Source organism: Antechinus flavipes, chromosome 3 (genome assembly GCF_016432865.1).
Source record: "Antechinus flavipes isolate AdamAnt ecotype Samford, QLD, Australia chromosome 3, AdamAnt_v2, whole genome shotgun sequence".
NCBI classification, from domain to species: domain Eukaryota; kingdom Metazoa; phylum Chordata; class Mammalia; order Dasyuromorphia; family Dasyuridae; genus Antechinus; species Antechinus flavipes.
The window spans coordinates 607,744,021-607,769,279 of NC_067400.1; the positions used below are offsets into that span (position 1 = coordinate 607,744,021).

The 25,259-nt window shown below is 42.9% G+C and overlaps 1 protein-coding gene across 1 annotated transcript in view; it reads right to left on the bottom strand.

Moving 5' to 3' along the window:
• The window catches only part of PLCH2 (phospholipase C eta 2), a 164,181-nt gene that overhangs the window by 77,715 nt on the left and 61,207 nt on the right, over positions 1-25,259 (bottom strand). The window contains exon 5 of the mRNA XM_051988768.1: positions 5,423-5,593. Coding sequence (XP_051844728.1) covers positions 5,423-5,593 — 171 coding nt within the window. The remainder of the gene's footprint in view (positions 1-5,422; positions 5,594-25,259) is intronic.

The window sequence follows — 25,259 nt, forward strand, 5'->3', positions numbered from 1 at the left end:
AGGTGAGAACCAGTCCTGCATCCTCACGGCATCATGGGTTTTCAGGAACGCCAGGATTTTGACCCAGGCCCTTTCATTCAGAGATATTGGCCAAGGGAGGTTTAAAGAGAGAGCTTCTCTAGCTGCTCCCTGGCTCAGTGGAACTCCTGAAGCTACTCTGCCTCTGGGAGGGATCGAGGACTTCTACTTTTCCATAAAAAGGCTGAAAAGTACAAAGAATTCCAGCGACGTTTGACAGGGACTCCTTTTGAAGAGCAATTCATGAAATAAAAATGAAGCTAAGAATCAGTCGGTGGTGGGAAAGCCAGAGAGATTTGGGATAACGACTTAATTGGCACATTTGGTGCTTCCCTCTGGGGTTGGGGCCCGTTAAGATTTAATGGAAGGGAGCCCATCTGCAGTGAGGAAGGTCTGTTCTACTCGGTATACAAGCCCCAGGGGGAGCGGAACAATGGGTCTGGGTCTTCTCCAGAGTATAACAAGCATGGGGGTCAGGAGACAAGACAAATGGCCACTTCTCAGATGCTGCTGCTCCAATCGGTCATCAATCTGCAGCACATCCAGGCAGCAACTCCCCCAGTGTGCTGGGAGATGTGTTCCTTGCTTGTTCCCTGACAGTCCATAAATAATCAGAAATAGCACGTAGGGAGCCCCAGGGAGACGCCATATTGGATCAGCGAACTTGCAAACTCCTACCCTACAGCGGGCTCTCAGCTCCATACACTATGGCTTTACCCCATCCCCATTCAATGGGATGGACCTCTATCTGTGGGGGTTAACACCTGGGGCAGGAGCCTCTGACTGCGATCTACCAAAGTTGCTGGTAGACTTGGGTTCTAGTTCAAAGTCTGCCCTTCTCTTGCTCAGTGACCTTGCCTCCGTCTTTTTCCACATGAACCGACTTCCTGCTGAAATTGCTTTTCATAGTAGGGATGAGAGACTGTTACCCAGGGAGCCCATAGGAAGTACTCTCTGCTCCTGGGAACCTTCTGAAGGAGGATGGAATGGAGAGCTCCTCCATCCTTAGGTTGCTCTCCTTTTGACTTATTCATCACTCTGTAGTTTGCCAGTTACTGCCTACTTCTCCTTCCCTCCTTCCTTCCTTCCTTCCTTCCTTTCTCCCTCCCTCTTTTCTTTCTTTCCTTCCTTCCTTCCTTCCTTCCTTCCTTCCTTCCTTCCTTCCTTCCTTCCTTCCTTTCTCATCTCAAGCTCTTTGAGGACAGGGGCCATCTTTCTAGTCCAATCTCCTTGTTTTCTGACCTCAGGAGAGAGAAGTAACTTGTCCCATAGCCTAGAGAGGGAGGGGCAAAGCTTCAAAGTTAATAGGGAGAATTAAGTCACTGGACATCGGAGTCAAGATCCAGAAAGAGCTTGAAGAATTAGAATCTTACAGACTCTGTAGTTGGGATTAATGTACACATGTGTTCAAGACCTGCTCTTTCAAGGACAAGATGGAGGAGGTGCGGTTAGGCAGCAATTTGTCTGAAAAATATTGGGGTGGGGTTCAACCCTATTAATTCCAGTGCCTTTGCAGGGTTCATTATTGTACATATTTGTATAGCTTGTATTTGTTTCCCCAATTCGATTGTCCCCCTTTGAGGGCAGGGAATTATTTTTGCCTCTTGTATCTCCATTGCCTAGCACAATTCCAGGCATATAATGGGTGCTTGCTAAATGTTTACTGATTGATTGATGGCAAACTGTGTGTCAGAAGTCCAAATATTTTTTTAAAGCAATGGGAATTTGGTTTGCCTTAAGAAAGACAGAACTCCCAGGAATAAAGAGGTAAAGATCTGCCAGGGCTGGATCAGACTGGGGGATTGTGTTCAGTTAGGAGATCCATATTTAAGGGAGGACAGTGATAATCTGGAGTGTCCAGAGGAAGGTGAAGAGGTTTCATAATAGAAGGAACTGGGCAAGTCTTCTCTAGAGAAGACTCAAGGGAGACCTGAGAGCCGGCTCCAAGAATCTGAAAGACTGTGAGAAGGATGAAGGAGTAGCTCTAGCAGTTCAAGCCATTCCCAGGTGAAAGGGGCAGCCTTAGGAAGTGGCTCTGCCTGCTTGGAGGTCCTCAAACAGTGCTTGGATGACTACTTATCTGGATGGTAGGGTAGGGATTCTACTCTAATTACTGCCCTGGGTGACCTAAATGCCCTCTGTGCTGCCTTTCAAGTCTGGAACTCTGTGATCTCACATCAGGACCAGAACGTTGATCCCCATAAAAGATGATTGAGTGCTTTCTCAACTGGCCCATGCTGCTCTCTCCTCTGTAACTGGCCTGGCTGCCAAGGATTCTGGGAGGATGGAACTACTTTAATGGACAGGGAGCTGTCCTTATGCAGTGCCTTTGCAGGGTTCATTATTGTACATATTTGTATAGCTTAGGGAGCTGGATTATTGACTGTCATCATTATTGGCCTCTTATGGTGATTTTCATTGTAGAGAAAACTCTCCCTTCCTTCCTTCCTCCCTTCTTTCCTTCCTCCCTCTTTCACTCCCTTGCTTTTTTCCTTCTCTCCTTCTCTTTTCTCTCCTTTCCTCCTTTCTTCCCTTCCTCCCTTCCTTCCCTCCTTCCCTGCTTCTTTCCTTTCTTCTTCCCTCCCTTCCTCCTTCCTTCCTTCCTTTTTTCCTTCCTTCCTTCCTTCCTTCCTTCCTTCCTTCCCTCTCCTCCCTCCTTCCTCCCTTCTTTCCTTCCTTCCTTCCTTTTTTCCTTCCTTGCTTCCTTCCTTCCTTCCTTCCTTCCCTCTCCCTCCCTCCCTTCCTCCCTCCCTCCCTTCCTCCCTCCCTCCTTCCTTCCCTCTCCCTCCCTCCCTCCCTCCCTCCCTTCCTTCCTTCCTTCCTTCCTTCCTTCCTTCCTTCCTTCCTTCTCCCTCCTTCCAACATAACTGCTTTCTTTTGTAATCCTGTGTATTTTATGCATTTAAAAACAAGATTCAGAGAAAGAGTCTGAAGACTTCACCAGACCTCTCATGAGGTCTGCCAGCACATACACAAGCACACATTCACACACAGAAAACCCCTGCTCCCAGGGCTCAGCCCACTGCCAAAGGTGCTAATTATCTGAATCGTTTCCCTCCAAAGTTAACTAATCATGATCCCACAACGATTCTTCAAGGACAAGATTGCCTCTAGGGTGAAAATAAACTCCTTTGCTTTGATCAAAAGAGCCTCAAAGGCGATCCAATTCACTCCCTCTGTGTTTTACAGAGAAGGAAACTGAGGTCAGAGAGGATAAATAGCCTTTAAAGCCCTTCCCAAGGCAACTCCATGGCCCTCCCAGGCTTGCTGCAATCACTCCATTTCTCTATAACCTGCACCACCAGCCACCACACTGGTCCTTCCTGCCGGGCCCTACAGCTCCCACCTCTAAGAGCAGGCTATAGCCTCAGGTGCATAATGCCCTCTCTCCTCACCCCCGTCTCTCCGAATCCCCAGTTTCCCTTAGGACTCATCTCACATGAGGGTCTTCCTGATCGTTTGATCCCCGGTGATTAGCGCCTTCCCCTCCCAATATTTGGGTCTGTACTCCTTGATTTTTTTATATGTTTCATCTCTTTAGAATGTAGAAATTAATTATTTTTTATTTATAATTATTTTATATATAATTAATTTCATTTCTTTATAATGTAAAAAAATTAGTTCCTTGAAGGCAGGAGCTATTTGATTTTTGACTTTTTTTAGCCTCAGCAGTGAGCACAGTGCTTGGGATTCAGTAAGTGCTTGGTAAATTCAGGTTTCCGCCATGTTCTTGCCATCAGGATGGGCCGGGACCCCAGGGCAATCTCATGGAGAAGCTCAAGACAGTTATCCATGTTCTAGAATGATGCATCAGGGGATGATGTTCATCTGGGATCCGTGACGTAGTTATCTCTGAGCGAGTGGGAGCCTATGTCCGGGAGACACCTGGACCCTGCAGCCAGAGATGATCCTGGTGGGTATTATCTATGCCCTCTATCTATATCCTATTTATCTGTCTATAAAGTGGGACAGCCACGCCCTGGTGGCTCAGACTTCTGGATTCCACAAAGTTCTGGGCAAAGCCCACTGAGACGTGGTGCTAATAGCTGTCTCTTCCCTCCCTTCCTCCCCAGTCCCCCGGGATTGTGGGATGCCTGATGTCAGCCTGGGCACTGAGCTGCCCAAAATCTGCCCCGTCATCCTCCTGTGCCCGATCTCGCCAGCTAAACCGGGCTCCCCGGGACAGAGGATTTCCGGCTCCTGTTCTTCCAGAGAGCTGAGAAGGCAATTCAAGCTCCATAAATGTTTGTTTTCAGCCAGCATTTTATTGATCAAACACTCTGGGCAGCAGCACAGGCTGCTTTGCTGGACCAGAAGTCAGGGAAACCTGATTGAGGATCCCAACTCTGACACTTTCCATCAAATAGCTTTCAGCCCCTTCCAAGCTCTCCTCACAGACAGAACCATTCAGATGAAACTGCCTTCCAGGAACACTGTGTAGCTCTCATATGGACCCCGTTATTTATATGATTGTCTCCCTCAGATGATGAGTTCTCAGAGGATAGAGACTTTTTTTCACCTTTCTTTTCATCATCAGATTTTAAAATAGACTGGGATATAGTAAGTGCCTAATAAATGCTTATTTATGGATGAACTTCCCTGTGCCCAGTGGGATCAAAGATCTAGAGGAAAAAACCTCAGAAGTCATTTAGCTCAACTCCCTCATTTTATAGCTAGGGAAACTGAGGTTCAAAGACTTAGGTGACTTAGGATGATAGGAGGCAAGGGACTTCAGAAGCCATTTAGTCCAAAACCCTCATTTTAGAGCTGAGGAAATAGCAGAATGAGATGTGAAGAGACTGTTTCCTTTCATTCCTTCCCCAGGCTCTGCCCCTTCCCTCTTCCCAGGTTCTTTCCTCCCTTTGCCCCTTGCCAGGCTTCCCCTCCCCCTTCTCAGGCTCTCCCTTTCCCAGACTCTCCCATCCCTTTCCTTTTCCCAGACTCTCCCCTCCCCTTTCTTTTTTCCCCTCCCCCTTCCTAGACTGTCTCCTCCTCTCCCCTTTCCGAGATTCTTCCGCTTCCCCTTCTCCTTCCCAGATTCTCCCTGCCCCTTCCCAGACTGGCCCTTCCCAGACTCTCCCTTCCCCCCTCCTTTCTCAGACTCTCCCTTCCCCCCTCCCTTTCTCAGACTCTTCCTCACCCTTCCCTCTCCCAGATTCTCCCTTCCCCCACTCCCTTTCCCAGACTCTCCCTCCCCCTTCCCACACTCTCCCTCCCCCTTCCCTTTCCCAAACTCTCCCTTCCCCCTTCCCTTTCTCAGACTCTCCCTTCCTCCTTACCCTTCCCAGACTCTCCTCTTCCCCTCCCCCTTCTCAGAATCTCCCCTCCCCCTTCCCTTTTTCAGATTCTCCCCTCCCCTGTCTCTTCTCAGATTCCCCTTCTCCTCCCACAAGCCCCTGGTCACCTTCTGCTCCACTTCCAGGAAGCGCTTCAAATCCTCTGTGTCCAAGTGGTCCTTGTGGTTGCTGTAGGTGAGCATGAGCAGGTAGAGATCTCTGCGGGTGGACATCATCTTGTAAAAGGCGCAGAACTCATCAAAGCCCAGAGTACCCTGGTTGTCATCTGTGTCAGCCTCCTGGAACACAAAGAGCCACCTTGGGCCTGAGCTGCAGGGTCTCAGCCTCCCCTCTCTCTCCCCCCTCCTCTGATTTCATTATTCAGTACTGGAGGACTAAGAGATGAGAGAATTTGGAGAAAAGTATAGAGGAAGCTTCCATGAGAAGGATGTGTTTGAGTGGTCTTGGAAAATGGGTACTAGAAGGGGGGACAGAAGACATTGGCAGGAGGGGAGGAAGAGCAATTGCCTTATGGGAATAAGGGAGAGATGAGGACAAATTTTCTCCAGGAATATTAAGGGGGAAAAAAAGAGAGACAGGGACAGAGAAAAAGAGAGGGAGGGGAAGCAGAGTATGATTCTGGTACAAAACCAAAATATATCAATAAAACTTTCATTAAAATTAAAAAATAAAAGGATTTAACATATATTTCTACCAAATTTAACATATATTGGACTACTTGCCATCTAGGGGAGAGTGTGGGAGAAAGGGGGAAAATTGGAACACAGGGTTTTGCAAGGGCTAATTAATGTTGAAGAATTGTCCATGCATATGTTTTGAAAAATAAAAAACTTTAATTTAAAAAATAGAATAAAAATTAATTAAATAAATAAATCAAATAAGCAAATAAAATAAAATAAATTAAATTTTAAAATTAAATAAAAACGAGAAACATGCCCTTAGATATTCAGATATTTTTATGTGTAATTAGCAGAAAAATTAAATTTTTTTTTAAAATTCAGATTTTTACTCATGACCTGACTCATTATCCCAAAATAGAGGTAGGGAGGAGAGGCAACAGAGTAGAGGCTGAAGGCCACCATCTTGAAACCTGAGGAGACTCTGCCGGCAGGCTAACTGCACTTGGAGATCCACGTCAGATCCAGGTCTGAGCACAAAATGAAGAATAGTTCCCAAAGCGAGCCAAGGCAACAAGACACTTTCTGTCCTGGCCATCAAACTGGATGCTAAAAATCACATCCGGTTTCCAGCTCTATCTCTGAGATTCCAGGTCATTAAAATGCTAATTAAAAATTGCTGCTTGTCAATTATAAGCAGGTGGAGACCCAGGAGGCCTGGACCCCTCCCTCTAAGTCCAATTTTCACAACAAAATCAGGAGCAGTCTAGTCCTCAGCTCGAAATCCCTAAGTATCTGAACAAGGGCTGCCATCCATCTACTGTAGATTCGACAAGATTCCCAAAGCAGGGAGACATGCAGTGACTTAGCTTTGGTCAATCAGCCTCCACTGGCAGCTCCCACATCAGTATTCAGGCCATTGCAGAGCTCAAATTGTATCGTGGGGTTGCATCAGACTGCGAGCAGCTGCCCCAGCCCACTTAATAACATTCATTCCGGGGCCAATTGCTGTCACTATGGCCACTAACTCAGAAAACCCTGATTGTGTTTCTAGTGTCCTGGAGCATCAGCTTCACATCCCATTAGGTCCCTTGTACATAATGACATGATTTACCGCATTGGCCCGGCTCTTTGTTCAGAAAAGCCTTTTCCTGAGCACATCCAAGCGTATTCTGGTTGTCCAAAAAAAAAAAAAAATCAATTTTCTAACCCTCCTGGTGCTGTTGATTGAGGAAAGTGCTGGAGTTGAATGCAGAGGACCCGGGTTCAAATTCCAACTTGGCTACTTGCTAGCTGTGGGACTCTGGACAAGACTCTTTCCTTTTCTGGTCCTTGGGAGCATCCTCTTTAAAATGAGGAGGGCTGGACTCCAAAGAACCTCAAGATTTCCTTCCAGTTCTAAATTTATGGCCCTAAGGAAGCTGCTCCACTAAATGGCCTTCCCATATGACCAATACTTTATGGGTTTGGGGTATTTGATGAAATCAAATTTCAAAAAATTTCAAATCCATTACAGGGACTGGGGTGAAACTCTACTCTGGCTTAGGGAGACAGTCTAAATACTCAAAGGATTTGAGATTTTGGTGGGCACAGAAAATTCCCAGGGTGTGAACTACTTCCATGAATACAAATTACAAACCATGACTTAGAAGATGTAGACATCAATCAGTGGCCCTTAGGTGCTTTAAATACTATGGGTTAGCGAGGTGGCTCTGTGAATAAAATGTTAGGTCTGAAATCGGGAAGATATGAGTTCAAATTTTGCTTCATACATTTCTACCTGTATGATTTTGGGCAAGTAATTTGGTTCTGCCTCAGTTTTTCATCTATAAAATGAGCGAGAGAAGGAAATGGCAAGCTGTAATGATCGCGTATTTAAAATCAGCCGGAGTCAGGAATTCAGGTTAAGGGGGAAATCTTCAATATTTATTGAAGTGAAGAGGTGAAGAAAGATTGCGATAGCAAATATAGGCAGTTGCGACAGGAAGGCAGCTAAGAGAGAGAGACGCGAGCCGAGCCGTGGCAATGGCAATCCCAAAAGTCTCTCCTCCCCTTCCTTTTCCACTCCCCTGCCTCCACCCACCAAAATCGTCATTTCCTATACAACACATCAGGACTTGCACAAAGAGTGGGCGGGGGTCATTCTTTCTCCAAGCTTATCTATTAATAGAGTATGGTCCAATTACTATTTAGCCTCATGTGCTTGGGACCTCAGTGCATCAACTCAAGCCTCAACCCATTACAGCAAGCCACTAGCTATGTGAGCAGGTCATTTTACCCTGTCTGCCTCACTTTCCTCATCTGTAAAATAAGCTGGAGAAGGAAATGACAAGCTACTAGCTGTGTGACTCTGAGAAGGTCACGTTACCCTGTCTGCCTCAGTTTCCTCATCTGTAAAATGAGCTGGATAAAAATAAATGATAAGCCACTAGCTGTGTGACCCTGAGCAGGTCACTTTACCCTGTCTGCCTCAGTTTCCTCATCTGTAAAATGAGCTGGAGGAAAAAAAATGACAAGCCACTCCCATATCTTTGCCAAGAAAACCCCAAATGTGTCATTGAAGAGTCACACACAACTGAAACAACAACTGTACTAGATGAAAAAGATATTAAAAATGAAAATGAAATCTGCCCCTGCCCTCAAGGAGCTTACATTCTATAATAACAGTAGATATTACATGGTGTGTTAAAATTTGAAAAGGTTTCTCAGTATTTCACTTGAACCTCACTCTCCTGTAAGTAAAATTTTATATTCTCATTTACCAGTGAAGAAGCAGGAATTCTAGGGATTGATCTGCCTGTGGTTGGTCACATAACCAGTCAGTGTCAGAGAAAGAAACTTTGGCTCCTGGCCTTTGTAACTCCCTCACCAGTGCTTTATGGGAAATACAAATGGAGAATGGGAAGAGGCAGATAAGACAATATGTTGCTCCTTATAAAGGATCTCTCTGAAATACAGAGAGTTTAAATGGCTCAATCGGTGTTTGAGTTAGAGGCTTAGAAGCTAAATAAGAAGAAATCACATTTCCATAAAGCAGTAAAAGTTTTGTGAAGTCTCATACATTGAGCCCCAATTTTACCATTTAAAAGCTCCATGACCTCGGGAAATCCGTGTGTCTCTGAGACTCAGTTTTCAGCTCTATTAAATGAGGGGATTAATTTTGCTGGTCCCTAGGGGTCTGTTCCAACTCTTCCATTCTATGCTTCTGTCCCCCCTCAACACCTGGGGTTAGAGATAACATGGAAAGTTATCCTCCCCCTCCCCTGCTCACCCTGCAACGGAGTTTCAAAAATGACAGTGTCAAAAGGAAAAACACAACTTTGAGCCAGCGAAAAAGTGGACCAGAAGTTGAGGAATTGGATTTTTAGTCTCCTGTGACACTAATATGCTGTAGGTATATTTGAGATCACTTTCTCTGCGAGCCTCAGCTTCCTCATCTGAAAAGCAGGATGGGGTTGGACTAGAATTCTTTCAAGCCCCTTCCACCTCTAAATCCATGATGGTATGATTTTCTTCTTTCCAATCCTCATCAGTCAGGCAAGAAACATTAATTAAACACCTACTGTATGTCAGGCACTGTGTTAAGTGTTGGGGATAGAAATAAGAAAAAGAAAAATGGCTCTGTCCTCAAAGAGCATGCAATCCAATGGGAGAAGCAGGCAGCAGCTGGCAAACCACAAGTGTGATGAGTAAGTCAAAAGGAGAGCAAGCTAAGGAATGGAGGAGCTCTTCACTCTACCCTCCTTCAGAAGGTTCCTGGGAGCAGAGAGTATGGGCTGCCTGGGTAACAGTCTGCCATGTCTCCCATCCCTACTATGAAAAGCAATTTCAGCAGGAAATAGGTGCCTAGTCCTAGAGAGTATATTCACTGGAAGGTATAAGAATCCCAAGGTAGACAGCACAGAGGGAGAAGGACCAGATTTGGAATCAGAGGTGGTTGTTTGGTCATTTTCAGTCATGTCTGACTATTCATGACTCTCTCTGGGCTTTTCTTGGCAAAGATCCTGGAGTGATTTGCCATTTACTTCTCCAGTTTTACAGATAAGGAAATTGAGGCAAACACAGTTAAGTGACTTGCCCATGGTCATACAGCTGGTATGTGTTTGAAGACGGCATGAACTCCAGAAGATGAGTCTTCTATACCCAGTGCTCTATCACTGCCTGGGATCAGAAAGCCCTCATATTTAAATCCTACTTACTATCTGTGTGATTTTGGGCATGTTATTTGGGGCTTATTTTCAGCCTTTGTTAAATGAGGAACCTTCAAGGCCTTTTCAACCCTAAATTCAGAATCCTAGGATAAGGAGGTGGAGATTTTGAGTTTTCAAGTATATTTAGTCTTTAGAATGCAATCTAATTTCTTCATGACTATAAAGTACTGAAGAACCTGAAAATGTGCCCGCCATATTGTCCAGATCTCTTCCCAAGGCAGCCCGAGTGAGCAGGGTGTGAAGGGCGTAATGGAGAATGAACTCCCTAAGGAATATTGAACCCAGCCATAGTCAAAACCTGCTCAAGAACAGAAGAGCAAAACCCAATTAGCCACACATGTGTCTCAACAGAGACTCACCCCTGCTCCTCTTCTCCCATTGAAATTCAACAGGAGACAGACACCAAGAGAAAAGTCCATCCTGCCTAGGTATCTTTCCTGAGTTTAAGATGCGGGTCATACAAATACAATTGTAAATTTCCAAAGGATGGGAGTGCTTCTCAATTGGTGTAGGAACCCTCACAGAGGAGAGGGGAGACTGAATAAACTAGATGGAGAAAGAGAAATGTTAAATGGGATTTAAACACCAAAGCTGGTCCTCTTCCTACTGTGCCATTTACCTCGGGCCTCTTACATTTTCCATTGGTGGGAAGGCATCTAAGAATACACATCTACTTTCTGCTAAAACCCCTCCTCTTGGGGGTAGGTGGGTGGTTCAGTGGGGCTGGTCTAAGATCAAGCATGATTTAAATCCAAATCTGACCTCTGACGTTTACTGGTTATGTGACATAATCTGTTTTCCTCAGTTTCCTCATCTGCAAAATGAGGATAATAATAGCACCTACTTCATAGAGTTGTTACAAAGACTAAATAAAATAATAATTATAAAGCACTTAGCCCAGTGCCTGGCACATAGTAGGCGCTATATAAACCTTAGCTGTTATATCCTTTTTCATAGTAGGATGGGGGAGGTATTTGTAGGCAATGCTTCCCATGAAACTTTCAGGAACTTCATCATCCTGCAATATCACATTAGTCTTATCAGTCACACCTCATCAGTCTGTTCCTGGGGCCAGTTTAGGAGGGTCGATAGAAAGCTCCTCCATTCTTTTATTGCTCTCCTTTATTAATCATGCTCACCCTCTGCCATCATTTTTTATGTTCACGACCATCTCTCAAGCGAGTCCGGGCCATTATCCCATTTTATATGAATTATGGTAACAGTCTGCTGGACTTGTTCCGTCTAGTTTCTGCTGAATCTCATTATCAGGCCAATCTTCTTAGAGCCTCTTTGATTTGTCAAGATACTATCTCTCCCCTCAAGAATTGTCATGGCTCCCTACTGTACCAAATCTAGATTTCTCAACCTGATCATGGTCATGGTACTTCATTGTTGTAGAATTAACTTCCTCTCCCCATTTGAGCACCTTGAGGAAAGGGACTTAGGGTTATATTCTGAATGACCCACAATTCTTATTGTAGGGCTGAGGGAGACAGGGCCATACATTAACATGTGTGCTAAAATATGTTATTATATATCAGTCTTGGTATTACATGTCAGGCTGGGTAAGAAGAGCTATTAGATCAGATTTGTTAAGAAACATAATTATATGTTAGGTGAACAAGATACATTTTGAGTCAGACTTGGTATGAAACACTTGTTATGATATGTTATTACATGTAACATATAACATACATATCACACAATAATATATAGTACATATTATTATATATCAGACTTGGTCAGAGAGTTAGTTTTGCTAAACTGTTTTTTTTTCTCATTGTTTTTAAAAATCTTTATTATAAGGGAAAGGACAAGTTATTAGCTCAAGGTCACTTGTTTCATTTTATGTCCTCAGTTTCTTCCTCAGAATAAGGGGGGAATTGGGTATTTTTTCCACCCTAATTCCATTATTTATCACAGGGGCAATTAGGTAATGCTACAGAAGAGTCAGGAGGACCTGAGTTCAAATCTGGTCATAGACACTTACTAGCTTTATGACTCTGGGCCTGTTTGCCTCAGTTTTCTCATATATAAAATGAGTTAGAAAAGGAAATGGCAAACCACTCTACTATCTTTGCTAAGAAAACTCCAAATGGAGTCATGGAAAATCAGATATGACTGAAAATAGCTGAACAACAAACAAGAGATAGATAGCTTTCTTAAAAAAGGGAGAAATATATTTGGAAATTGAGCTGATGTAAAAACAAAAGCTATCAACATTTTTTAAAAAGGACCAGCGAGGGAAGGTGCAGTAGATTTTAGAGTTAAAAGACCTGCATTCATATCTCAGTTCTTACTATTATAACTTGTGGAACCTTATAAATCACTTACCCTCTTTGGCTCTCAATTTCTTCATCTGTACAAGGGAAGTTTAGACTACATCAACTCTGAGGTCCATTCCAACTCTAAATATATGCTCTGTACAATCTATGCTCTATGATATAGTAGATGATCAACACATCCCAACTAAATCATTGATTCCACTAGACTCTCTGCCACCACAACATGGTAATTCAACACTGAGTCATAGGATCACAACTAATTCAGTCCTGTTGAAACCACAAATCCCAGATATACCATTCGTCCTACTTGAACTCTTGACAGTATTTGATCCTGATGACAACCCCTTCTTTCTTAAACATTTCTCTTTCTTTGGCCTCCGTGACACTATGCTTTGTCTCCTGATTCTCTTATTTTCAATCAGTCCTATTTCCTCTCCCCATGTTTCCTCTGAATGTAAACATTTCCCAATGTTCTGCTCTGGAAATTTTATACACCATGACTTAAATAGTCACATGCAGAGGGATGATTCCAAGACCTAATAGGAATTAAAAGAAGTACCTGACTGACATGTTAATTTCTACTGTATAGGTCCAACTCTATCAAAGCAAAATGATGGTGATCACTGTTTCCTAAATAAGGAGTATCCATAGAAAAATTAGGGAAACTTATTCTTTATCCCAGAAGAGCGTAATGACAAAAAGGGAAGTGCTACAAAGGAAAACTTCATCCTCTAAAATCAGGCCCTTAGCATTTTCTCAGCCATTAAATAAAAACACAACCTGGCCTGTGAGGAATTCTAGACATGAGAAATTACTGTCATCAAGGCTTTCAGAATTAACTAGCTCCAGATCTTAATTAAGGATCCATCAACTGATCCATTGTAGGCAAGGCCATCCATTCAGGCTCTGTAACTCTGGATAACTGAGCCAAGTCGGGAACAAACCCAGGGTGGAGATTGTTTCCTGTGTTAGCAGACACAATGGAGAAAGCTGTGAGATGCTTTCTCCCATTGACAGCCTCCTGTCACTTTCATATATGTGTGTGTTTGAAATTTGAAGCTGTTAGGAAGAAAAAGCCCACACATTGAATCTAAACCAAGGATCAGTACCACGGACAGCAACCAAACCCTCCTAGAGTCCAATTACTTCACTCTCAACTAATGGAAGTTAGTTCCTCTATTGGAAGGTTGAAAAAACAAGGCTGAGGTAACAATAACCCTTTTAGCCACTGGTCTCAGGAGAGCAGAGTCTAAAAATGCCCCTATTCTTATCTAATAATCAAAACCCAAGGAAACACATAGCACAATTCATAATGCCCTGGTTGATATTAAATGGACAGAATATGGAATGTAATTGTGCAAGGCATCGGGCTCCATCCTAGGGATATTCTCCCCAAATATATAACATTGACACTGCTTTCAAGAAGCTTAAAATCTAATGGTGAAGAAGGCAATCACTGTAATTGGAAGAATTATAGAAGACTTCATGAAGGGACCTTCGTTGAGACTTAAAAGATGAGAATTTCAGTTGTAGATAAGAGATAGAATCAGGGACTACATTTCAGCAAAGTTAGGCAATTTGAATAAAGGCAGAGGAGGGCAGAATGGAGTCTAGCATGGCTAGAATATAGATAGAAGGGCAGTTATTTGATAATGTTGGAAAGACAGGTTAGGGACCAGATTGTGAATGGAAGGAAAGAAGAAAACAATCATTTATTAAGTGTCTACTATGTGCCAGGTACTATGGTAAGTGCTTTTCAAATGTGATCTCATTTGAATCTCACAACAATCCTGGGAGGTAGGCACTATTATTATCCTCATTTTACAGATGAGGGAACCAAAGCAATTTGAGGTTGTGTCTTGCCCGGGGTCACACAGCTAGTAAGTGACGGAGGCTGAACTTGACTTCAGGTCTTCCTGATTCCAGACCCACACTTGACTACCTCTAGGCTTTAATTGGCTTCTTTACATGACTGACAACACCTTCCTCAACCTCTGCTCCCCTCTGACTGGAGTACCAAACTCCTCCCACTGCTTTCCTCTATATAGGGCAGAAATTGGACTCTAAACTCACTGTACTTTACATTGACTGCTGCCTCTGGTTTCAACTTTACAAAAGATGCCCTGTATCTTTCCATTTCTTGCCTCCTTTTGTGTATTGTTTCATTCCTTCCATTAGATTGTAAACTTATTGAAGGCAGGATTATATCCTTATTTAGTACAGTCCCTGGCACATAGTAGGGCCTTAATACATTTTATTGGATTGGGTTGTATTCTAGGGTCTTTTCCTATATCTTTCAAGGCAGTATAATGGTAGATAAGAATGTTGAACTTGAAATCAGAAAGTCTTGGTTTTAAATTCTATGTGACCTTAGACTTTTTAGCTGTGTGACTTTAGACAACTCATTCAATGTAGGTGATACAATGGAAAAATTATTGTATTTGGAGCAAAGTAATTAAGACCCAAAAGCTGGGGTGTGTTAATTTGCTATCTATGTGATTTGGGGCAAGAACCTTCATTTATCTATCTCGATTTCCTCATATTTAAAGTGCTGAAGTTTAACTAAACGATCTTTAAAGTAGCTGTAAATACTGAAGAACAGAAAAATTCCCACTACCAAAATTCCTAGCATCATCAACAGCAGCAATATGGTTTTATTAACAGAAATGACTCTAAAGAAGGTGCATTGGGTTTATTTCTTCAGATCACAGGCTCTTTCATCCCTGATCATCCTTAATATGTGACAGTCCCTTGAGAACAGGGACTATCTTGTCTATTTACATCCTCAAGACTTAACACAGTACTTTGCACAAAGTAAGCCTTTAATAAATGCTTTCTCTGACCAGTTTCTTTTAGTTCTACATCAACAATCCAATGGTACTCTTTGAACCTCAGTTTCCCCATTTGTAAAATAAGAATAAGAATATCAACACCACTTACTTCACAGGACTATAGAAAGCAGTAACTCGTTTCAATTTATACTACTTCCTAGCACATAGTAGGTGCTTCATAAATACCTGGTCAAGTTACTATGAGACTCAAATAAGGTATTGTGAATAAAGTACTTTCACATTCTAAGTGTTATCTAGGCACCTGTTGCTGTTGTAATCTGCTCTAATTTTGCCTTCTCAATCTGGATCAGGGAGATTTTTTTTTGCCTATTTCCAAACCCAGCACCATGAAACAAAAACAAAATTGAACAAAAAGGTCTCATGAAGAGGATGACAATGTTGTATGACAGGTGGTCTGATTGAAGACATCGCCTCCCAAAGACCCTTTCTAATGTAGCTGTAAAATGGCATTCATTTTCGAAATGAGACATGCTAGGAGATCAAAGCCCAGGCCCATCTTTAAAACGCCTAATGTTGAATTAGAGCCCATTACAGTAATAAACCACCCTGCAATCGAGCCAGCAAGAGGGCATTAATTAGAAAATTAAGCCCCATGGGTGACTGATTGTATTGAGTCCTTTTTAGTATGTAACAAGTCTTTCCATAATATATTAATTTTAATGACACTATATTCCATTCTCTCTTTAGCTAATACACAGAGTTCTATCTTGATTAGGCAATTCAGGATGGTCTAAATAATATCAAGATTTTTCTACAACAAAATTAGTATTAATTATACAAGCAATTCATAGGAGCTTTGCTCAGGAGCTCATATTCTTAGGGCAATGTGACTGGCTGCTTTCTCTGCTCCATCCCCCAGGGTCAGGAGCAAAGCCAAGCCTTCTCCAGAGATGATTGCCATCCAGGCTGAACTCTTGCTTTTCTCGGCACGTTCCCAACAGCCCTGCCCATTTGCAGATATGCAGACTAATTCCTCCTCTCCACGTGCAGGGGAGAGTCATTAAAATGTTGGCTGAAGGGGAGGCAGAGGCACTTTCCCGCATTTCATTCAGATCCTACAGCTGCATCTGGACCCTTTTGGAAAGATCAACTTTCATTTTGTTTTCATTTCTTTCAAGCCTCTGGTGGTAGCCTGGCTCTTCCACCTGCTTCTAGGGGCTCAGTACCCAGCAAACGACATTCCTGCCTCTATCTCCAGAAATTAGGTGTTAACATTTTAATTTGAGAAATAAGGACATAATAGTCTCAGACCTGGCCAGACTCTATCTAGAAGACTGTGTTCTTACAATTTTGGCCTCAGTTTCCCCAAATCAAAAACATTTATGAAAAAAATTATATTCCTCAAATATAAAAAAAAGAGTTTGGTGATTTTTATCTTTCAAGTCCTTTTCAACTGTTATAATCAACACATGTTTATTAAATATCTACTATGTTTTAGCTACCATGCCTCTGGCCTACTTCCTGCTCACTCAATCTCCCTTCTCTTAGTCTTTCCATGGACTGTCCCCCACGCTTAGAAGATTCTGAGTAGGAAGCTCATCTTTAACCTGATTAACATCCAAGGGAAGGCAACCAGCCTTGTGAAGGACTTTTAATTCATATTCCATATATTACTTTGGGCAGGTGATTTATTCTCACTAGACTTTCATTTGTGAAAAAAGAAAGGTGTTATGATTAAAATCCCTCTAAATTCTGACAAGCAATCGATAATGCATACTTATTTCATGCCTGTTTACCATTATGATGCTGGTGAAGATAATATTTATATAGCACCCATAGTAATGGGTCAGGCACTTTGTTAAGTGCTTTGAAGTTATTATCTCATTTTATCACTACAACAACCCTGGGAGGGAAGTATTATTATCCCCCATTTTACAGAGGAAGAAACTGAGGTAAACAAAAGCAATGATTTGCCCAGATTCACATAGCTAGTAAATATCTGAGACCAGATTTAAATTAAGTGTTTCTGATTCTAGGACCTGTACTCTACACAGATCCCAATGAGACAAAGACAGTCAGAGATGGGCCATTCCATGCCCTCATGGTGTTTACATTCTTGTGGCTATCACAGTGCCTAATGAATACTTAATAAATGCTTGATGAATGATGGGAGGTTCTTGCAAGTCCCCTCCAATTCAGAAATTCTCTGATATATTAATCAGTTCACAGAACCAGGCATGTGAACAGACTTGGCTCAGAGCAGAGCAGACAGGGTGAGGGGGGAGGCATAAGAACTGGATTCAAGTATTTGAAGAACTGTCTGGTCATGGAGAAGACATATTGGACTTGTTTTTCTTTGTCAAAGGGCAAAACTAGGAAGTGGATAGCAAAGGAAGCTGGTGAAAGTTAGCAGTGGAAGGACTTCCTAGAAATGATTGCTGTCCCAGAGAGGGACAGGTTTCCTCAAGAAGCAGGAGCTTCCCTTCATGGGAAACCTTCATGTATAGACTGAACACTCATTGAATGGTGTGGATTCTCAGTCAGGGCTAGCCTAGAGTAAATGGGCCCAAGGTCTCTTCTAGCTCAGAGATTCTATGTCTGTGACTGATCAGTATCAGCCTTGAGCAACTTCCATAGGCAGCCATTCTCCCATGTGGCAAAGAGAGGGGCCCAGGAAGAGAAAAAAAATCACTGGCAAAGCAAAGCATGCACTTGTTAGAAACTGCTGAGCCCAGCTCAGGGATTTGCCACATGTGTGATTCAAGACCTATCGTTAGCCTTACTCCATTTAGGAAGCAAGGGCTGCTTGCAACCCCAAGGAAGGCTGCACATATCCCTGTAATCATTAAAAAACAGATGATTTACTGCATTGCCAAGCTCCCAATTTGCAGTGATTTTGCCTGCCAAGAGTTTACTGCAGGGACCTCTCTGGCCCCAGAGCTCTCACTGACTCTTAAATGATTTAATGATGGTCTTTTGCTTTTTTCCTCCTCCTCTGCTTCAGAAGTGGGTCCAGACAAAAACCAAGGTCCTGTACACTGCAAAATATTTATAGTGGTATTCTTTGTGGTGTCAAGGAAGTCAAAGTAGACAGACACTCAGCAACCAAGGAATGGCAAATAAGTTGGAGTTATGTGGATGTAATGGAATCTCATTGCCCTGGAAGAAATGGTCAATGTGAAGAATCAGGAGAAGCAGGAGAAGGGCTTTTCTGAGCTAATTAAAAGCAAAAAAACCCAAAAACCTGGAAATTAATATATAATGTGGCTATGACAATGTCAACACAAAGGCTAATAACAACAAAACCATCAAAAAATGAGTACTGGAAAAATTTTAATGACCCAACTCGATACTGAAGAACTGATGTGAGATGTTTCCCTGCTTCTTTGTAAACATGGCAACCTAGGGGTTTAGACCAAGATGACAAATTTCAGGCCCGATCAGCAAACAAAATCGACACTGACTAAAATTGGGAAATGTTTAAAAAATAAATAAAAATACAAAACAACATAGACTATGTAATTTGTGCTTTTCTAAGTCATTATGCTGCCAGCCCACAGGGATTGTTCCCATTAGAAATTTTATCCCACTGTATGGAAGATGGCACATAAGGGCAAACTTTTAAAAAATGGTTTATAGTTTTGCTGAACTTTTTTCCCTTTTGTCCTTTTATTCAGAATGATAAGGGATGACTGCGATTGGGGAGAGGGGTGGGAAAGGATATTGTGGGAAACATAGGTTATGTAAAAACAAAAGATATCCTTAAAATGCATTTTTTTAAAAAGAATAATTGGTCTGGAATGAGACCTCCTTTGTTAACATATTCCATGGATACTTCATGAATACATGTTCTCTTTATAGCCCTCAATTCTTTTCCAGAGCCCATCTAGACAAAAGTTTTAGGGGTGTCTAGTATTTTCTTTAATCTACTTAGCTACCAAATTTATATTTCTAATAACACACTGCACGCAAAACATTATTCCCTTTCTTGTCAGTCAACATTTATTTTTTTGCTGAGGCATTTGGGTTTAAGTGACCTGCCCAGGGTCACACAACTAGGCAACATTAAATGTCTGAGACTGAATTTGAATTCAGGTCCTCCTGATTTCAGGGCCAGTGCTCTATCCACTGTGTTCCCCTTCAACAAATATTTATTAAGCTCCTACCACATAGAATGACACTGTGCTAAGCGCTAGGGACAAACACACACACACACACACACACACACACACACACACACACACTTCAGAGGCAAAAATACAATTCCTGCTCTCAGGAACCTCAGAGTTTAGAGAGAGAACATGAAAACAACTATATACAAACATAGATAGACTGGAGAATCTCAGAGAGGAAGCACAAGTGTTAATAGAAGATCAGGAAAGATATCTTGTTAAAAGCAAAAACTTAGCCGAGACTTAAAGGCAGGAAATGGAGGTAAGATGGGACAGAAGACCAGGCAAGAGGGACAGCCAGAAAAATGTCTCGCCCAGAAATGGAGTGTCCTACGTGAGGAACAACCAGGTAGCCAGTGCTGTTGGAGAGCAGGGTATGGGGTAGTGGATGTTCCCCATGCTAATAAATAACAATAATAATAATAATAATCCTTCTCCTCTTCCTCTTCCTTCTCATCTACTTCTTCCTCCTTCCCCTCTTCCTTTAAATCTCAGTTTAAATATGAGGGTTTTTTTTTTTTTTGCATCATTTGCAAGAGACATTTCTTGTCCCTCAGTGTCTTCCTGTTGAGATGACCTCCCATTTAGCCAGCACACTTCTCCCTCTTTAGACTGGAGGGTCCTTGAGGGCAGAGGCAGTCTTTGTCTTTCTTTGCAGCGTTTAGTATCACCAGTGCCTGGTGATGCTTACTAAGTGTTTGTTGACTTGACTGCAACATATAGCCTCTAGCACAAAATGCAAATGCCTCAGTTTAACATTTGAAGCCTTTCCCAGTCTGCCTCCAGGCCCTTCCCCCCAAGCTGTACCCAGGACTCTCCCTTGTACACACTCTGCTCCAGCCAAAATAGCCAATTCCATGTTCCCCTTAACAGTGGTTCTCAAAATATGGTCTAGAGAATCTTGGGAATCTCTGAAACCCTTTTAGAGGGTCTACAAATTCAAAAATAGTTTTTATTTCCAATATGGTAAATGTCTATAAATATAATCCAGATAAACAAAAAAACGCTTTGGAGAGATGCTCAATCATTTTTAATAGGATAAAGATACTGAAAACAAAAGTTTGAGAACCACTGCCTTAGAACCTTTCACCTCCTATCTTTGCACAATCATCCCATTGCCCACCCCACCCTCACCCAGAGAAGACCTCCTTCTTCCTAATTCTGGCCTCTTCCCAGGCTTAATTTAATCATTTCCTTCTCTTGTGATGTCTTTCCTCATTTGTCCTGTTGTTACTACCCCATTCCATCACTTTATTTTTTGGGATTATGTTTGTTTTTAATTACTTAACGATGGTACATGCTGTTTCTCTTCAGGAGAATGCAAATGCCTTCAATTTTAAAAGCTACAAGTAAATCTTATTATTATTTTTTTTTTAAAGAAAAGTCATAGAGACATTAGTAGTGTTGTGGACAATCTCTTGTTTTTGTTTTATGATGTATTTGGAATTGTAATATTTAAGTTCAAAAAATTTTTAAACTTAAAATTAATGAGAGAGAGGGAGACAGAGACAGACACAGAGACAGACAGACAGACACAAAGTCAGAGACAGAGACAGAGACAGATCCACCACTCTATTTTCAGTCAATACCAAATACTTTTGGCTAAGAAATAGTGTGATGAATCAGTGGAATAGATTAGGTAAAGTAATCTGATAAAACCAAAGACTCCAGCTGCTAGTATTAGTACTCAATATTTGTCAAAGATTGCTGGGAAAATTGGAAAATAATATGGTGGAAATTAAGCATAGACCAACAAATCACAACCATATACCAAGATAAAGTCAAAATGGGTACATGATTTAGACACTCTCGTAACAAGTTAGGAGATTGAGGAATAGTTATTTGTCAGATCTATGGAGAACAAAAGAATTTATAAATAAACAAGAGATAGAGGACTTCATGGATTGCAGAATGGATAATTTTGGTTACATTAAATTAAAAAGGTTTTGCACAAACTAAACCAACACAATCACGGTTAGAAGGAAGACAGAGATAGTAAACAATTTTTATAATAAATTTTTCTCATAAAAACCTCATTTCTAAAATATTTAGAGAAATGAGTCAAATTTCTAAGAATATAAACCATTTCCCAATTGATAAATGGTCAAAAGACTATGAACAAGTGGCTTTTAGATGAAGAAATTAAAGCTATCTATATTCAAATGAAAAAATATTCTAAATCACTATTGACTAGGAAAAAATGTTCTAAATCACAAATTAAACCAACTCTGAGGTACTACTTCATAATTATCAGATTGATTAACATGACAGAAAAGGAAAATGATAAATGTTGGGAAAATTGGAACACTTAGGTATTGGAATCGTGAATGGATCCAATCATTCTGGAGAGCAATTTGATACTATGCCCAAAGGGCAATCAAACTGTGCACAATCCAACAATACCACTATTATATCTGTATCCCAGACAGATTATAAAAAAGGGGAAAGGACCTACTTGTACAAAAATATTCATAGCAGGGTTTTTTGCGGTGGCAAAGAAGTGGAAATTGAGGGAATATGCAAGAATTGGGGAATGGATGAACAAGTTTTGGTATATGAATGTAATGAAATATTATTGTTTTATAAGAAATGATGAGCAGGCAAATTTCAGAAAAACCTGAAAAGACGTACTTGAACGATGCAGAGTGAAGTTAGCAGAAGTAGGAGAACATTGTGCAGAGTAATAGCAACGGTATATAATGATCAACTATTGATAATTTAGGTCTTCTCAGCAATACAATGATTCAAGACAATTCCAAAAAACTCATGATGGAAAATGCTGTCCACATTCAGTGAAAGAATTATGACATTTCAATAAAAATCGAAGCATACAATTTTCATATTTTTGTGGCTTTCCCCTTTTGTTCTGTTTCTTTTTTCACAGCATGATTAATGTGGAAATAAGTTTATATGATTGCACATGTATAATCTACATCAGATTGCTTGCCATCTTGGGGAGAGGGAAGGGAAAGGAAAAAAGGGAAAGAGCAAAATTTGAAACTCAAAATCTTATAAAAATGTTGAACACTATCTTTACATGTAATTGGGAAAAATACTATGGGTGTGTATGTGGGGGGGGAGAGGGAGGGAGAGAAAGAGAAAGAAGGAGAGAGAGAGAGAGAGAGAGAGAGAGAGAGAGAGAGAGAGAGAGAGAGAGAAGAGAGAAGAGAGAGAGAAGAGAGAGAGAGAGAAGAGAGAGAGAGAGAGAGAGAGAGAGAGAGAGAGAGAGAGAGAGAGAGAGAGAGAGAGAAGGAGGGGGAGAGAGGAAGAATGAGAATATAAGCACCTTAAAAACAGGGACATAGAATTCTGTCTTTACATCTCCATGTATTAGCACAGTACCAAGTACATAATCAAAAACTCTTAAATTGAGTGGAATATGTTCACTCAATCAACATGCCCTAATGCTTGAGGATGTCTGCTGGGGGTAGTCCAGGAGCTCCCCTCAAGCTTATTTGCAGGAAGGCTGTCACTGAGACTGAAGGAATGAGAATACCAGGAGCAAGTAGCTGGAAACCTGAAAGCTGTAAGGGACTCTGCCAGATCTCAGTCTCTCCACTTGTGTAGCCTCTTGGTCAGCAGCCAAGAATATCTGTGCATTGTACTGGACAGACCCTAAAACTGCCCAAGATGAGTTCAGTTTTGTCAGGTGTGTGTGTATGTGTTTTGGGAAAAGCGTGCATTTCTCACTTTCTCTCTTCCTTCTCTCTCTCTTCTTCCCTCCCTCTCTCTCTCTCTCCATCCTTCTCTCCCTCTCCCCTCCCTCCCTTTCCCCCCCTCTCTGTCTCTGTGTTTCTGTTTCTTTCTATTTCTCTCTTTGTGTGTGTGTGTGTGTGTGTGTGTATCTATCTCTCTGTCTCTCTCCCTCTCTCCATGTCTTTCCTTCTCTCCCTCCCTCTCTCTCTCTTCCTTCCTTCTCCCTTTTTCCCTCCCTCTCCTCTCTTCCTCTCACCCCCATCCCCCTGCCCCTCCCTCTCTCCCTCTTCCTCTCCCCCCTCCCTCTCTCTCTCTCTCCCCCTCCTTCTCCTCTTTTCCCTCCCTCTCCCTCTCCTTCTCTCTTCCTCTCACCCCCTCCATCCCCCTGCCCCTCCCTCTCTCCTCTCCTTCTCCCTCTCCCTCTCCCCCACCTCTTCCTCTCCCTCACTTTCTCCCTCTTTTTCTCTCCCCTTCCTTCTCCTTCTCTCTCTCCTCTCCTTCTTTCTTCCTCTCACCCCCATCTTCTTGCCCCCCTCCCTCTCTCCTCTCCCTCTCTTCTCTCCTCTCTCTCTCCTCTCCTTCTCCCTCTTTTTCTCTCCCCTTCCTTCTCCCTTTTTCCCTCCCTCTCCTCTCCCTCTCCTTCTCTCTTCCTCTCACCCCCATCCCCCTGCTCTCTCTCTTTTTCTCTCTCTCTCTCTCTCTTTCTCTCTCTCTCTCTCTTTCTCTCTCTCTCTCTTTCCCTCTCCTTCTCCCTCCCTCTCTCTTCTTCTCCCTCTCCTCTCCCTCCCTTTCTTCTCCCTCTCTCCCTCCCTCTCCTCTCTTCCTCTCACCCCCCCCCCCATCCTCCTGCCCCTCCTTCTCTCCCTTTTCCTCTCCCTCTCCTTCTTTCTTCCTCTCACCCCCATCCCCCTGCCCCTCCCTCTCTCCCTCTTCCTCTCCCCCCTCCTTCTCTCTCTCTCTCCCCCTCCTTCTCCTCTTTTCCCTCCCTCTCCCTCTCCTTCTCTCTCCCTCTCACCCCCTCCATCCCCCTGCCCCTCCCTCTCTCCTCTCCTTCTCCCTCTCCCTCTCCCCCACCTCTTCCTCTCCTCACTTTCTCCCTCTTTTTCTCTCCCCTTCCTTCTCCTCTCTCTCTCCCTCTCCTTCTTTCTTCCTCTCACCCCCATCTTCTTGCCCCTCCCTCTCTCCCTCTTCCTCTCCCCCCTCCCTCTCTCCTCTCCCTCTCCTTCTCCCTCCCTCTCTCTCTCTTCCTTCCTTCTCCCTTTTTCCCTCCCTCTCCCTCTCCTTCTCTCTTCCTCTCACCCCCTCCATCCCCTCCCTCCCTCTCTTCCTCTCCTTCTCCCTCTCCCTCTCCCCCACCTCTTCCTCTCCCTCACTTTCTCCCTCTTTTTCTCTCCCCTTCCTTCTCCTTCTCTCTCTCCCTCTCCTTCTTTCTTCCTCTCACCCCCATCTTCTTGCCCCCCTCCCTCTCTCCTCTCCCTCTCTTCTCTCCTCTCTCTCTCTTTCCCTCTCCTCTCTTCTCTTCCCTCCTTCTCCCTTTTTCCCTCCCTCTCCCTCCCTCTCCTTCTCTCTTCCTCTCACCCCCATCCCCCTGCTCTCTCTCTTTTTCTCTCTCTCTCTCTCTCTCTCTCTTTCTCTCTCTCTCTCTCTTTCTCTCTCTCTCTCTTTCCCTCTCCTTCTCCCTCCCTCTCTCTTCTTCTCCCTCTCCCTCTCCCTCCCCTTTCTTCTCCCTCTCTCCCTCCCTCTCCTCTCTTCCTCTCACCCCCCCCCCCATCCTCCTGCCCCTCCTTCTCTCCCTTTTCCTCTCCCTCTCCTTTTGGAGCCCAGAATGCTCTCCTCACTCCAGCTGAGCACTGCCTACTCTTGCCTAACCAAGAGAAGCCTATTTCAGAAGAGAGAGACCCCTAGGAGGCCTCCCGGAGGCAGCTGTCAAGAAGACAGACGGGAAGCAGCAGCAGCCCCAATGCAATGATTTTCAGGTTCAAGGAACCTTCTTCTAGGTTTGGAATGAAATATCATGGCAAGAAATTGAAGTGTGGGGAAATGGGGCGGGAGAAAGGGTTTCATTTTGAGTCAGGTTCTCAACATTATCCCTGTTCCAGCCTCCGTTCAAAGGAAGCCCAGAATGAAATCTCCCAAGATGCTCCCCCTTCCTACACCCCAAATATCTTATG